The sequence below is a fragment of the Acanthisitta chloris genome, unplaced genomic scaffold, assembly GCF_000695815.1.
Source record: "Acanthisitta chloris isolate BGI_N310 unplaced genomic scaffold, ASM69581v1 scaffold13084, whole genome shotgun sequence".
Lineage (NCBI taxonomy): Eukaryota > Metazoa > Chordata > Aves > Passeriformes > Acanthisittidae > Acanthisitta > Acanthisitta chloris.
The window spans coordinates 15,596-31,343 of NW_008669919.1; the positions used below are offsets into that span (position 1 = coordinate 15,596).

At 38.3% G+C, this 15,748-nt stretch overlaps 1 protein-coding gene across 1 annotated transcript in view; it reads left to right on the top strand.

Annotated features, from left to right (window-relative positions):
* CDC73 (cell division cycle 73) overlaps positions 1-15,748 on the top strand; it is a gene marked incomplete at its 5' end in the record, with an annotated part of 34,460 nt that overhangs the window by 10,883 nt on the left and 7,829 nt on the right. Inside the window, 2 exons of the mRNA XM_009073498.1 lie at positions 7,825-7,923; positions 9,167-9,245. Coding sequence (XP_009071746.1) covers positions 7,825-7,923; positions 9,167-9,245 — 178 coding nt within the window. The remainder of the gene's footprint in view (positions 1-7,824; positions 7,924-9,166; positions 9,246-15,748) is intronic.

Genomic DNA, 15,748 nt, shown 5'->3' on the forward strand with positions numbered 1-15,748 from the left:
GAGGAAATAAGATGGAAAAAACCCATGTGGGTCAAGATAAAGGCAGTTTAATAAAAGCAAAGGCTGAGTGTGGAAGCAAAGGAAGACATAAGATTTATTCTCTATTCCCTCTAGCAGGTGATCTCTAGCCACTTCCTGGGAAGCAGGGCTTGAGTACACCTAGCAATTTTTTCAGGAGACAAATGCAATAAGCAGTGTCCTTCTTCCTCCTTTCTCTTAGCTTGTGTTGCTGAGCAGATGTCGTAGGGTAAGGAATATCCCTAGGGTCAGTTTGACCCTGGCTGTGTGTCCTCCCAAGATCTTGCCCACCCCAGCCTGCTGGTGGGGAGGGAGTGCTGGAGAGGCAGCCTTGGTGCTGTGCCAGCTCTGCTCAGCAGTAGCCAGAACACTGGGGCGTTGTCAACACCTTTCTGGCCACCAATAGAGAGCACAGCACTGTGAGGGCTGCCAGGAGAGAATTAACTCCATCTCAGCCAGACCCAAAACATGCTCAAGATTATTGCTAAAACTTGAAATTTTGGTAGCACACTTCAGTCATATTTCCTTACACTTGCAAGTGTATGGAAATCACCTTTTCCCAAGTGAACCCTAACCCTATGTACAGGAGAAATAACATAATGCAACCTATTAGACCTGTGGGAAGTCTTAAAGGTTTTACTACATAAGCTTTGCAAGTCACTTCAGCTGAGTTGCTTGAAGAGTGGCTGCACACACTGCACATGTAGGGGAGTCCAGGCAGGCACACATTTATGGATCTATGAGCAGCATGTGCACAGGGCTTGTCCAGCTGCTGCTTTAGTGCATTTCTTGGCTTTTAACATACCTATAAGTCCTTTATTTACTGTCTTCCTCAAGCCTTGTGTAGGTTTTTTGCAGACATTGCAGGGCACTGGAAGTATAGAGTGATCTGTGCAGCATTTGAACATTATTGCCTGCCTGGATATATTCCAGGGAAAAGCACTGGACTAGAACCATATAAGTTGGGCATGTGAAATTGGAATTTGAGGTAAACATTTTTCTAATGGAGTTAGCTGTGTATAAAATCAAGGAGTGATTGGATGTGGGCTCCTTATGCAGGCATCTCTTTATAATGGAAAAGCTATTAAAACGTGGTATGGGATCAGAGTTATGTGAATCTCTCCCTGTAGTTTCATAACCTTTGCATCATGAAATTGGATCTTTCTGTCAGTGTAAGACTGTTTCTTTATGTATGTATTACTTGCTAGGTCAAGGTTGAAATGTTGAAGCAATGGTCTGGTTTATTTCTTGCTGTTGCTTCATTGCTGTAGGCTGACAAATTTGATTCACAGTCTGGGTAGTTTCCCTGCTTAATATAGACAATAAAATTGAGAGAATATTCTAAATTACAGCTTTGAAAAATATAAAAATAGTTCTTTTCCCTTTCTAATAAAATAGGAAGTAAGTCTGAATCAAATTAAATATTTTCCTGCCTTAGTCCAGGTGTTTTTATATTTTCTGTTCTTATGTGAAAGACTTACACTAGGCTATCCAGCACATTTGCTTAAGCTTTGTTGTGAAGAGATGGCAGTCTTATCTTATATAACAAGCAATTTAATTAAACCAACAACTTCTTTTTTTGTTTTTTTAAACCTGAATAGTTTTTCAGATTTGATATCTTTAGTTATTGCAGTCTGGTTGTAATGTACTACTTATCTATACTTTTCTTGGGAACAAAGCTCCTTGGTGCCATGTATTGTGTATCCATGAAAGAAAGACATGAATTCAGCTCTAACTGAATTTCATAGACCATGACTGTGAGCTGCATGTATTAAATTGCATAATCTTGATTTTTATTTCCTCCCTGGCTCATCTCCAGCTCTGGGTGTGTTTGTGTGTGTGGTGATGAGTAGTCCAGAACTGAGTAGGATGGTTGGAGTTTATCACTGACCTAGCTAGAGGGATTAGCACTTTCCTGCTATGTGGCATTTACCTTGGATGTAACCCAGAATTGCAGATTTGTCTGGTACAGTGTCTTGCACTGGCCTATTCCAAAATGGTGTTGTTTTGTGTCTTTCTGTATTCCTGTGCATAAGTATTTGGTAGGAGAACTTTTCTTTTTCCTCCATATGAATCTCATCTTAGTGATGCTCATGATTTTTAGTTTTGTGTTATCACCTAGAAAACACTACAACTACAGTTAGTATTTGCATACTTTATTTTTAAAATTAATGTGTTTTGTTTGTAGGCTTGGGCCTTTGAACAGTAGCTACCATATTTGAAATAAAAGTTGTGAGAAGTCCTTTTCAGTTACTCTCAGTTCTCATATTTTTGTCCTGATACCTCTTGAGCAACTAGTGAAGTTGCCTGTGAGGTTAATACTGCAGTTATAATCACAGTTTTAGTAAATTCTGTGATCTTGTAACTGGAGAAATATTTAGATTAAACAATTTTATAGCAAGACTAATGTAATATTTTCATCACTTCTGACAGCTGAAAGGTCAGAGAGGAGAATTTTGGATATTTTAAAGAAGGAATTTGATTGTAAAAGCAGCATTATCTATGGGCTCTAGGTGGCAGAATTGTTCTATGGTCTTGAATGTCACAATAGTGGTGAATATAATAGCAAAATGAAATAAGAAAAGGTGTGTGCCTTGCTAATAGCCACCAGTGTCATCTTTAGTGCTTTCAGATGGAACAGGTATGTGGTTTTAGGTTGGCTGGGCACAAGTGTCATGGCATGGTGTGGCCTAAGTGCCCAAATTCCACTTGACCCTGTTTTAGCTTCCTTGGTAAAACTGGAAGACTGTTCTATTGCTGCTAGGCACCAGTGCAGGCATTTTGCATCTAGCACTTAAAGGAAAGATGGGCCAGATTGTAAAAATTGTGTTTCTAATGAGTAGTAATAAATCTTGTTCACTGTATGGATACTCCTAATTTATCAGAAACACCTGTAGAATAAAACATTGTTTCCTGGAAGGTACTTGAGGTCAGCTAGAAAGTAACTGCATCATTCTTAAGTACCACTGCTATAACTATTAAAACCAGTGAATTTTCATATGCTGCATTCGTAGGAGAAGCTCAGATGATGTATGAGGGGGATTTTTGAGCAGGTTTTGTGCTGTGTCTTTAGGCTGTTACAGTGTTGCTGCTCGTGCATCCTTCTGAATTAACTTTAGTGCTATTTCAAATTAAATGTTTCAGTTGTCTTTCATATAAAACCCTTCCTAAAAAAAATAAAAATGGAACAAGTGAGAATTTGAACTTTTTACTGAAAGCATAGTCCACAAATATACAGAGCTAATAGCTGAGTTTTCAACTCAGTGCAGTAGACTATAGTGGTACTTAAATGAACTTTTTGTCAGGAACATAGAGAAATGGTATTTGATTCCCAGAGTAATGTTTTATGAGAAGTCTGTTTGGTTTGGGTTTTATGAACAGGTTTTTTTTATAGGTTTCCTAATTTGAAGCTTGAAGAACTTATCATGTCCTTTGCTTTCAGTTGGTAGCAGTACAAATTCTTGTACTTAACTGTAGATTCCTTAAACTACTGTTGTCCTGAGAGCATGATCACCAAGAATTGTTTAAGTGGCTCATTACAAAGAGACTGTGTGGCAACATTGGGTGCATTTCTGCAGTGTGGCAGTCCCAGGAGCTCTCTGCACACATGTCCATCAGTGCAGCTGAGCATCTTGTGCATTTGACATGTTACTCAAATGAAAGCAAACAAGGGAAATGTGTGGATAATTCAAACAGGAAGATTTTCTTCAGCACAACTAGATAGTTGTTCAAGATGGAGTTTCTAGCTGTGGCTGTTACGTGAAGGGTTCTCATGCAAGGTGAGGAAAGATGCTGGGTCAGAAATGATGGACATTTTTATAAAGCACAGTGCAGAGAACACCAATACTTCACAGCACTGTTTCTACCAGTATATTTGCATGCTTGCAGTGGCTCGTGACTGTCCCTGAATATCAATCTTGCATATGTCCAGCCTTTGATTCTGAGGCCAACCTAGCACACAGTATGAAATTCAGTGCTTTAGGACCAGCTCTGAGTTAGAACAGCAAGGAGGAGAGAAGATCAGCTCCAGTGTTGATGAGTAGTTTGCAAATCGAAGATACATATTCTGAGGCATAGGAGAGTGATGCCTTAACTTATTCTTTTACTTCTTTTAATTTAAGCTCCAGATTTAATTATGTGCTTCAAATTTAGATGTGCAAAATATTTTCTTTTAAATATACAGTTCACCAGTTCATGTTCCATATGAGCAGTTTTTTAATTTCTGCTGTACTTTTATGAGACCATCTGAATACTATTTCCATTTTTCATGTCATGCAGTACATGGGAATTACTGAAAATGTGTGAGGGGAATATTGCATTTCTGGTACTGCATCATGCCTTTCAGTCTGGCAGTGGCTGCAGAGGATTTAGCAGTATGTCTGAGCGTGTGAAAGCAAATGTGTAAAGAAGTGTGGTAGTGGCTTGATTCTCTCCTCTCCAGCCCATAAGTTTGGACAGTGTTTATAACATTCTGCAGCCCTTGATCTTCCTGGGATGCATGTCCAAGAAGAAATTCTTATTGTCAGCTCAAATAAGAGTTTTATTTGAGTTTATATGGCTCTTCTTAGGCTCTTCTCTCTCTGCAGTGAAATCCCAGAATATAAATCTGATTAAAAATTGGTTACAACTCAGCTCTAGGGAAGTATTGGAGCCCTGTGAGCCATGCTGTGTAGCAGTGTATGTACTTTTGTGTGTTAGATTTAAGCTTTTATTCTTGATAAGATGATTGAGATGAAGCATAGTTTTTCTCAGGTGTTTTCCCCTCAAGACATGTTTTCTATAAAGGTAAAATCAATATTTATCCTTGATGATCACTATTAGAAAAATATTTATTTTTGCTGTTGTGACTAGAAATCTGTCTTAATGAGCATTAGGGTTATGTCTAGTTCCAGAGATTAAAGATAGGGAGATAGCAGTTTTTTAGAGTAATCTGTGATGTATTTAGATGGGAGTATTTTTATTACAAGAGAAATGCAGTTAGTGATGTGACTTCACTAAGCCTTCCTGAGTAGAGCAGGCTGAGCTGCCTGGCTGTGGTATTTCTCCACAAACAGCCTGGTGTTAAATTAACAGCAGTGAGAGGAACTTGACTTGGTGTATGTTAGTCACTGTGTTGGCAAGGGGTAGAGCATCTGTGCCAGTAAATATTGAGAGCTCCCATACTGTTGCAGGCTTTCCTACAGAACCTGTGTGACTCCCTTTCTGTCAGAGGATCAGCTGTTTGTCTGACCAGAGCTCTGTGGCACACTGGCACTTGGCTTCCAGTGTTTTCCCTTCCAATTTACATCTGGAACATGAGTTGCCTTTTTACAGAAAATCTGTTAGGATAGAGCTTGACTTCAGACAATAGCAAAAGTGTGATTTGATACTTGCTGAAACATTTTTCCTCCTTCCATCCCTGCAATGTGATGAATCATTATTAGGTGTAGACATGGAGTTGCCAGGGAGCTTTCATGGGAGTAGCATTGCTCTCCCATGCTCTCCTGGCTAACAAGAACTGATGGAATTGTCCTTTTACATACTAAGGATTTTGTTAAATATTTTCAGAGCATGTTCAGGTGTTTTTGAGACTTAGTGCAGAGAAATAGATTTTTTTTTTCCATTTTTTTATTCTTTCTCTCTCCCAGATCAGCATTTGTTGGTAATAAAAATGTTGCAGTTGGTATTATTAAGTTTAACTAAATCTAGGGCAGAAGCTTGGGGATATTCATATTCTGGTCTCTGAAGGTATGAACAGTGAAAACTTAGCAGTCTTGCAACTCTGCAGGGCTTTGCAAATCAGTTGGTACCTGCAGTGGACTTCCTGCTCAATCATTTTTCTGTCACAGTAATGTAATCCCACATCCCTGACCAAGCCAGTGAACAGCAAGATGATGATGTTAGTTCGAGTGCTTGTTAAAACACTGCTGGTTTTTTCCCCATCCAAACTGACATTAGTTGTGGCCCTGGGGGACTTGCATTTTCATACTGTGGAAAAAAAAGACATCAGCAAGAACACTTCCTAATTCCATGCTTATTAGTGACTTATTTTTCAGCAGGTGGGAGAAAATCCTGGGGTTTTTTTTTTTTTTCCTCCCTGAAAAGAAATTAAAATTTGGTCCAGGACATGCAATTTCAGGGTCTTAAAATCTCAGCTGCTAAAAGGCCTTTGAAAAATTGATGTTTTGAAATTTAAACTCACTTTAAGAGTATGTTAACTGTAGGTTTTATGAATGAAATAGAGATGTGAAAGCTGCTTGTAGCTTCCTTGTGACTGGGAGAAGGTTTGGCTTCTGCAGGGACAATCACTCTTACAATATTCCTCCTCCTGTTAATTAGTTCCTCCTTGTGAATTGGAGAAGACAGAGTAGCTTGTTGTTTCCAAGAGGCAGTATGTGATAAAGCACAGCAATGACAAAAATTGTGATTGATATGCTGCCAGTCCACAGCCTGGGAGAAATCTCTGAATTTTGTAGTAAAAATCTGTAGTTTAGACTTATTTTCTGAAGAACTGAGCTGATTTGGGTATCCTCCTATAACTGATATGTGCTTGGCTCACAGCTCCTCAAAAGTGGTTTTTTTCCCCAGGATTTTTCTGATTGAAAAGAATTTCCTATAGTTCTGTGTGAGTTCTTTCAGACTTTGTGAAAAGAATTGGGTTTGCTCAGGGAATGGCTTTGCCTTTATAAGTGGTTTCTGGTGGTCTTCCAGTTCCTGCCTTGCTGGCTCGGAGTGGATTGACAACATGCTAACTGAGGTCAAGTGAACAGGCTTAGGGAAGCTTTGCAGTACAACTCTCTCTAAGGGATTGCTACAAAATTCACCCCAGAAGTCTTTGTTTTGTAATTCATGTGTTTGTTTCATAATGCCAGTGATGTTAACACCACTTCAGTGTTCATGCATAATACTCTGGAAGGGCCTAAACATTTGTGAATACTTTCTAATACTCTGAACCAGTAAAATAAAAGCCATTTTCCTTAGTTGATGAACCATTACTGAAAACTGACATGATAGACATGGTGTCCACCTAACTCTGTAGCTTAAAATACCTATTGAGTGGTGATGTAATAAACATATGCCTTTCAAAAGTTTAATGAGCTTTTGCATTTTTGTGTAGAATAAAGTAGTCTTACTAATATTACCAGCTGGAATATGTCTTTGTGTGCCTGTGGTCTGTTAACAGTTGAAGCATGTTCTGCTTTGCTCAGGAGCCTTGCTGGAAAGGGCAGGAGGTGTCTACCTTGTCTCTGTTGCTCCATGCAGGGCCAGGGAGACCATCCCCAGGGTCCATCAGGACTCTTCCCTGCAAGTAGCTGAGTGTGCTTGGGGAGAGAAAAGCTTCTTGTAGCACAGGGTCGGGCAGAGGGAGGGACTGTGCCCCAGGCACCCTACCAGGAGGCCAAAAGTGAGCAGATAGGCTCTCATTAGTGGATTCATACCTGAGCCTCAGAGATGAGACTTGTCCTGAACATCTTGAGTAAATGTTTTTCCTTCTTGCTTCAGCATGAAGAGTTCCAAAGGGAGTGTAAGGGCATGGTATAGGCAGGAGGGAAGATAATGTGACAAGTGCTTTGTGAAGAGTTTGGCTTACCTTGTGGTGTAATGAAACCAGTTAGATTTAGTGGGTTTGGGCCTTAAAGAATATGGAGTAGCAGTGATGCCTTAAAACTCTGTTCATGTTTAGATCCTGTCACAGAAAAGTGATCAGAAAAGATGTATGTAGAAGATTTGTGCACCAGTTGTTAACCAGATGGTGTGTTCTACCTGTGTTGTTACGTGAAATGCAGATAGTCAGCAAGGTTCATGGGTCTCTGGTATGTTTTTCAGAACTTTGCCAAGAATATTTTTGCAATTCTTCAATCAGTAAAAGCCAGAGAAGAAGGCCGAGCACCTGAGCAAAGACCTGCACCAAATACAGCACCCACGGTAAGAGCAGCACTGAGGGCTGTGACACCACAAGTGAGAGGATAGTGCCTTGTCACTGTTAGATAGAAAATTTGTTTTGGTTTGCTTCCAACAAATGCACATTTTTCAAGCCTAACTTAACAGTTATTCTTTGACTTAAGTTGCACTTATTGGTATTTAAAGAGTTGAATGTATTAGTTCAGTTTGTTCAATATGCTCTTGTTACTGAGAGATTAAAGTGCTAGTGCCAACTTCTGCATCCATCCAACATCCTGCATCTATTGGCAAAGAATGTATTAGATGAGAGTACTGCCATTTCAAACAAAATGTTTTGCTGCTTTTCTGACAGATAGGGCAGCAAATGTTTAAGAATCTGGAGCATGACTCATGAGTGGGAACAGCTCGAACCAGCTTTCTTTTGCCTGTAATAAATCAGGAGGACAGACTTAGAGCTTTATTGTTAAAGTCTATCTAGGTATTAGACAGGATTTGTTTAGTATTGTGGTGTTTACTATTGCCTTCTATTAAACCTAATATATTCTTGAACTCGGTGGCAGTCTGCTCTAAAAGCTGTTTAATCATACTTGGTTTTGTTTTTGCTGCTGCTGCATTTAACAAAGAACTAAATTTAAATAGCAAGATGAATTCCAACATCTAAATATTTGCTTTGTGTTGAATTTCTTAAATCATGCATGGCATTATTCAAATGTCCCACTCAGAACAGTTGTGAATACACAACTAAGCCATCCACAAAAAAGATTGAGTTGGTATTGAGTCTGCCTCTAGATTGGGGATATTTTAAAACCTTTTTTCCCAGAATGCTCCTTTTGCTTCAAATTTGTTGTTCTTTTTTTATTTTATTTAGCAAAATTGTAGCTTAATCAGACTGACAAGGAAAATTGTGTGGTTCAAGCTTTAATCATGAATTGTCAGTTGACATTTTTCCCCCGCTAATTCAAGTATTACTCAGTGATTTCATCAAACTTAGAGATTTTAGCTTGTGTAGTTTGTAACTGCTACAGCCTGCCTCAGGTTGTTCTCACTGCATTCAGTATGTGCTTCTAGACTCCTTTTGTGAGATTGTAAGTGGATGTTGAAGGGAAGCATCAGAAGTTTTCAAATTCATTGAAACTCCTACAAAAGTGAACTGATTTTATACTCTTGAGTGGTTCTGTGCAATACTTTAGGAAGTTCAAAAACCATCAAGTACTTTTTAGTATGTTTTACAAATGAGATTTTACAAACCTTATTTAACCTGTTTTAGGATCCCACTTTACGAAATAAGCAACCTATTCCAGCTGCCTACAACAGATATGATCAGGAAAGATTTAAAGGCAAAGAAGGTAAGTTGATTGTAATTCTTCTTTCAAAAAAAAAAACCCAACCTGAGAACCAAAACTGACAAGCCATGAAGTTCATAATAGGGGATTTTCTGTGCCATTGTTTTACAAACTCATGAAAAGACAAAAAGATCCTGCTGTAACTATGCCTGAAGGAAGCTTTCTCAAGTAATAAAGTGAAAATATTTATTAGGAATAATTTCTACCTCTTAGAAACAAACTGAAAGCTTAAAAACAGAACTTCTTTGGGGGATAAAAATAAATTTGTTTGGGGATGGTGCTGTGCAGTAAATAAAAAAGCATAAGTGCAAGGCTGAGTGTCATGTGCATAGCATGAAATAGATTTCCTGTCTTTAGACAGTCACAGTTACTTTAAAAGTTGCTTTCAGTAATTGTAGGTAAAGAGTTTTAGCTTGTTATGTCTCTTTAAATTACAAACCAAACTGGTAACAGCAAAGTTAAATATCAGAGGAGGGGAAGATGGAAATAATCTGCAATACTGAAGAGTTCTCACCAATTTTAAAGCACAGTGGAAGTTTGAACTTGAGTGATGATTTGTCTTTCTAGCTCAATTTTTCCTCTGTCCCCATTGCTTTTTTAATCTTCTGGTTTTAGCACAAGTTCTAGTTAGTTCATATTCTTGTCTTCCCGTGGTTTTATTTGGCATATCTTGTGTTTGTTGTGGTTGGATTTTTTTTCTACTTCTTGCACAAGGTCAGGCAGATTTTGTTGCACTTCTCTATTGCCTCTTTCTTCTAGATCTCAAACAAAATAATTCTCCTCTTCAGTGAAACCTCCCATGCATATTTCTAAGGGCTTTCTATTGTGTCTGCAAGTCCTTGCATGTTTGCTAAATGCCATTTTAAACTGTGGGTGAATAGTTCATCTTGTATCTTTTAGAGTGTTTGGCTTTATCCAAGTTAGTACCATTTTTTGTTCAGGGAAATTGCAGCTAACCTATCTCTGAAATTATTTAAATTAAAGAAAAAGTTTTGTAAATATGTACTTACATGTAAATACACCTTTTATATTTATGGGTGTGGATTTTTGTGTTGGAAACTTCCTATAGGAAATTTGGTCAGATGTTGTATTATATGCTCTTGAAGTCTGTTCCCTGTTGGCCTCAATACATGTCAGTACAGTGGTTTTATTTACTGCTGCTCATTGACAATTGCATGGCAGGATGGAGAAAAAAGCCAAAGCAGGATGTTTGCTAGTTTTTGCAGCATGAAAAAATATTCTCAAGTAGTGTTCATGAAGAATTAATTGTGGTAATAAGAGCCAAGGGAATTTGGGAGAGGAAGGAACAAAAAAATATAAAACCAAACCAGCCTTTCCATGAATGTTTTTACTAGTATTGATGTGGCTTCTGTTAATATTTTGAATCTTCAAAACTCATATTTGCTGAATAGTTTCCTTTTCACTACCATTTCCTATTAAGAGTTAAACCCAGTAAATACATAAGCTGGACAGTGTGAAATAAAAGCCAGAGAAAGAAAGAAATTAATGGAGAAGTGTAACAGTTCAAATGTACTAAAGCCTGTAATTCATTGTGGACTCTTTTACAGCAAAAAGCTTAGGTGAAGGAATGGTTTGTGTCCTTCTAGATGATAAATGACATGGCTCTAGTAAGCAACCCATGCAGGCAACATCTGTACTGAACAGGTGTATTTTCTGCCTTTACTGTGACTGTGTGGTTCAAGAGGGAGCAGAAAATAACAGGTTATGCATGGCAGGACAAGAGAACTCAGGTCTGTTAAGCAGCTCAGCAGTGAGGTTTAGTGTAGAAATTTCTGAGCAGAAATCAAAGAAGAAATTAAATGATTGATAGGGAAAAAATGTGTCTGCCTGTAATTAACAAGGGTGAAAAATCCATTTGTGTGTTCTGTGTTTCTGGGAATGTGCTGTTGGGGGTTTTGTCAGTGCTGAAATGGATTTGACTGGACTTCAGCTCTTGTTCCAGTTGAAAGGTTTATTTATGGTGTGGTTACAAAATGCCTGAAATGGCAATTACCCAAAGAGAATATGACTATTAGCACAGTCCTTCATTCTAGGGCAAGTTTATGTGCCTTAATTTTCTAGTTCCTTATGTTTGGTTTAGTCACATATGGAGTTAATTTTGTACTTGAGTTTTCTAGGTGTATTTAAAGAATGATGTAGTTTAAGAATAGCAGTGGTGTAATACCAAGTTGGCTAAGTGTAGCCTAGCACTGGAAATACAGACGAGGTGTTGGAAGGAATGGATTTCAAACCCAAGATTGACTTGTGAAGGGTATCGAAACGTAATTTAGGGAAGTTGCCTAGAATTAGTAATTAACAGCTGGATTTCTTAGGAGAGGGCCTAGAGATATTTAGGGTATTCTTCTCAGCTACAAATTAACTTTAGAAAATAGTAGGTGATCTCATTTGCTTGTAGCATATTCTGTTGTCAAACTGTAGCTTTAAAATTTGAGTCTAACTGGACCTCAGAGTGCAGGTGGTTCTCAGAAGCCAGAATTAGGCAGTAGTGTTTTCCTATGCCTTTTGGCACTGGTCATGTCAGTTGCTTCAAATTGAACTGTGCACATCACTTGCAGTTGTACCACAAGTGAACTCATTTCTTAAGGGTTTTTTAATATAATTGCCCTGAAAACAAAGTTGTGGCTCCCAAATACTTAGTGTGGAAGTGAGATTACAAGCAGAAATAGTCATCAATAAAAGTAAAATATGGCATTTTTTATTCATTAAAAACATTTTTGCAGTTAACTCGGTAAGAACTTGAAATTACATGTGTTTATGGAAACGTTCAGTTCAGCTTTTGGAAAAGAAGACTGAAGGAAAAGATGATTGAAGTTTGTGGGGTAATGACTTGCAGTCTTTATGCCATTGTATCTACATTTGTTAGTAATGATGGATAACCCCCAAGAGAAAATTCAACCCTATAGGTTTCTGCCATTCCGAAGAGTTTCCACATCTTACCCTGTATGACTCTGTGTGTGTGGTTGGCTAGAAATTGTGAAGGCAGAATTGTATGAGGCATGTGACAAGGTGTGTAGTGGTAATTCCTGCTAAAGATAGAAACGAAGCCCCAAGAGCTGATGTCTCTAAGCTTTTGTCTTTGTGTCTCACCTGTTTGCTCTTTCCTCTGAGGTACTGAAACCATAGGAAGGATTCACAGTAGTCCTTTCCTAGTTGCATCAGGATTGTGGCCTATTGTCTCTCTGCAGTTTCATATAATACTACAGTATTCATGATGATTTAAAGTTTAGGTAGCAAAGAGGTGAACTGTTTTTTCTTTGAATATTTGCATGGTTTAATACAGAATTTTTCCATTAACAGTCTTGTTCTTAGCATAAGCAATTCAAAGCCTGTCGAGCTAGGAGAGTAAATTTAGGCATTTCAACATGCATTAAGTAAACTCTTGAGTTCCAGCCAGATTTCTCTGCTTCTTGTGATGGATCATTATTTCTGATGTGGTGTATCAGGATGCCTCTCTGGTTGACTTACTTAAAATTTTCGTGCCAGATGGGACAGGCTCTGCTGCTGGAGTGGTTTAGATTGCTTTAGTAGTAAATGTGGGGGGGTGGTAATTGTACTGTTCTCCAAGAGCAAATAATCATTTCCACGTGCAGTCAGTGGAACTGCTTAGGCAGCCCTGAGTCAGGACTTGGTAGCCGCCTCTCAAATGGGTGTCTTGGTGCTGCAGCTTTAGTTAGGCAGGAGAGAGAAATCTTTCCTTTGACATTGTTCATGCTCTGTGATGTATGCCATAGGAAATGTATTAGAATGTCACTTGCAGTAGGACTTGTACGTCCCAGACATTTCCACAGTGGAAGAACATGTTAGTTGGCAGTACACCTATCATGCCCAACTGCTCAAATGGTTTGAGGTGAGGAGGTGAAGTCCTTGCAATTACTTTCCTTGACTGCTGTTTCCTTTCTGTTGGTTTTGTTTCTTTCATGCTGGCAGTCAGGGATGGTATTGTCTCTTCAACAACATAGAGCTCCATTCTGTGCTAAACTGTCTCTGCTTTTGCCTTTGTAGTTTTATTCCTTTCCTTCCTGTTACTCTCTTGAGTTGCTTGTGGTTTTTTCTTTTAAACTTCATTAATGACTCTTATTAATGTGCATCTTTGCTAGTGGTATTTTATTCATGCAACAGACCAAACTAGGGTCTATCAGACCTTCTTGAGCAACATAATTTTTAAATCCTTTGCAGGAATTAAGAATCCTGGGCCCAAAGGTCATCTAATGCTTAGGAAGGTATCTTTTGTTCTCTGTGTGCCTCCATTAATGTTTGCTGTTTAAATACATGTTTATTGATGTATGTGGCTTGCAGCTCAGCAGGGTATACCGAAACCTTGAGCTGATGTGATTGTTCAGTAGTGTTGTAGGTACTAAATCCTTTCAGATGCTATATGCCTCAGTTTCCCCCCTATTTTTTTGGGTGGCCTTGCCTGAGATGATCCTTTTCACATTCTTGTTTGTTCAGTAATTTCCAAGTGTGCAGTTGTGCTGGGATCGTAATGTTGAAGATGTAACATTTTTGTGACCCACTCAGTGCATCTCTCAGTAGAGTTGGCAAAGTCAAGTTTCTCTGTGCTGCTCCAGGGTTAGGTCTTTAAGGCCTGTTCCAGGAATGTTCTTATTTGCCTGTTATCGTTGTTCTCAGGGTTTCAACATAGCAGAAGCCAATTGTCACTACCTCCAAAACAAAAACAAACAACCTCCACCAACATCCAGTCCTATTTAGTGTAAATCAGAGAGTCTTGCTGTACAGCTGTGATTTCATGCCATTATGGTGAAAAGAGTATTATTTACCACATCCAAGTGTTTCTGGCAGGAAAGATTGCTGTTGACTTCCTGCTATGGTCATTTTATGTTTGAATTATTCTTGTAACTGTTGGATTTGCAGACATAGCTGCTGCTTTCCAGAAGTCTGTCTAGCTTGCGGTCAGTCCTAAGTGTTAAGCTATAACTATGAAGTTATTAAACTTGAGGTGACTCTGGGCCATAACATTTTCTTTTTCTCTCCTACGCATTGTTAAGAAAGTTTCTTTATAAAGTATTTCTCATTAAAAGTTATTTTCTTTTAAGTTGTGTCATGTCTGTTTACACAAGGAGAATAGAACTGGTCACAGGAGATAGAGAGTTCTGCAGCTTGACTACCTTGTTAGAGTTTTATTTACTGCATTCACTTCTAAGATTATAGAATTCTGCCTTTTTTTTTTTCCCTAGCAGGGAGTATGTGCAAGAGATTCACATTTGGAAAAAGTCTGTGGTCTATCTCTGTTTTCTGACTTGGTGTGAACAAGTAGTTTGATAACTTTCCATGCTGTACATTTGCTTCAGTGCTGGAAAACACATGTGGATTCTTACTGTAATTGTTTTAATAGTTCCATGAGCAACTTAAGATGTGGGTATTAATTACTTGTAATATTTTTACTGAGCTATTATATATGAACTGTACAGAGAATTTGTGAAGTAATTAGTGTAGCTTGGAAATTTAGGTGTGAAACTTCTTGTTAGGGTACAGCATTGAAAAGGACTGTTCAGTAAACTCTTGTGCAGAATCAAGTTTGGTGTCAGTGATTAAATTACCAGTGCTGTGGTGAATCATTTCCAGGCACTCTGCAGAACTGTTGCTGTCTGGGATTTGAAGAATATACAGCTGAAAAGAGAAGTGGTTATTCAATCTTACTCATCCACAGTTGAAACCAAGCCTTTAACTTGAGCTCTTTAGTGTTTCAGAGACCTGCTCCTTTGTTCTCTGCCTATTTGCCTGGACTTCATTCCAGAAATTCAGGTTAATTTGGCTCTTTTTAAAGCTATTATTCTTTTGGTAATGTATCAGAGCTCAAGTTTGTACCCGGAGTGCATGACCAGAGCTGCAGCAGGTGCAGAATCAAAACACAGAGTGACCTAGGTGGATGTAGAGCCATGGGCTTTAAGCAAATGGGAGACAAGCTGTGCATTAATACTTATATGAAGGGAAATGGAACATATACTCAAAGTGCTCATGGAGAATATAATCAGCCCAACAAGCTGATGTATTTGGGTGTATATTTGCATTTCCAGGTCTAATTCTTTTAAGTAAGAAAAAGCATTCAGATTGATACATGGTGATGCTAGAACGGTAACTAGTGCTGAACCACACTTGAAATGTATATAGTTCTCTTACCAGTCTTTGGGTCATGGAAGTGTGAAACTGTGATCATAATACATGCAATGACAGGAGAAGAAAAAAGACCCCATGGTGATAGTTTATGGTTTTTGAAGCATTAGAATTGATTATTCAGGACTAGTTGTTTAGTCTCTCAACATGTGGTTTTTTAAGGCATCTGTTGATGTTGGTGTTCTTAATAATGCATATGTTTCTAAAACTGATTATATTTGGCAAACAGAAAAAATGCAGTACCATTCATCACAATAAAATTGTGAGGCTTTGCTTGCATTCTTTACTCTTTAGTGTGTGAAGCCTGCATTTAAGGTACTTTTTATGGACTACTTTTTGCCTAAAAAATATAT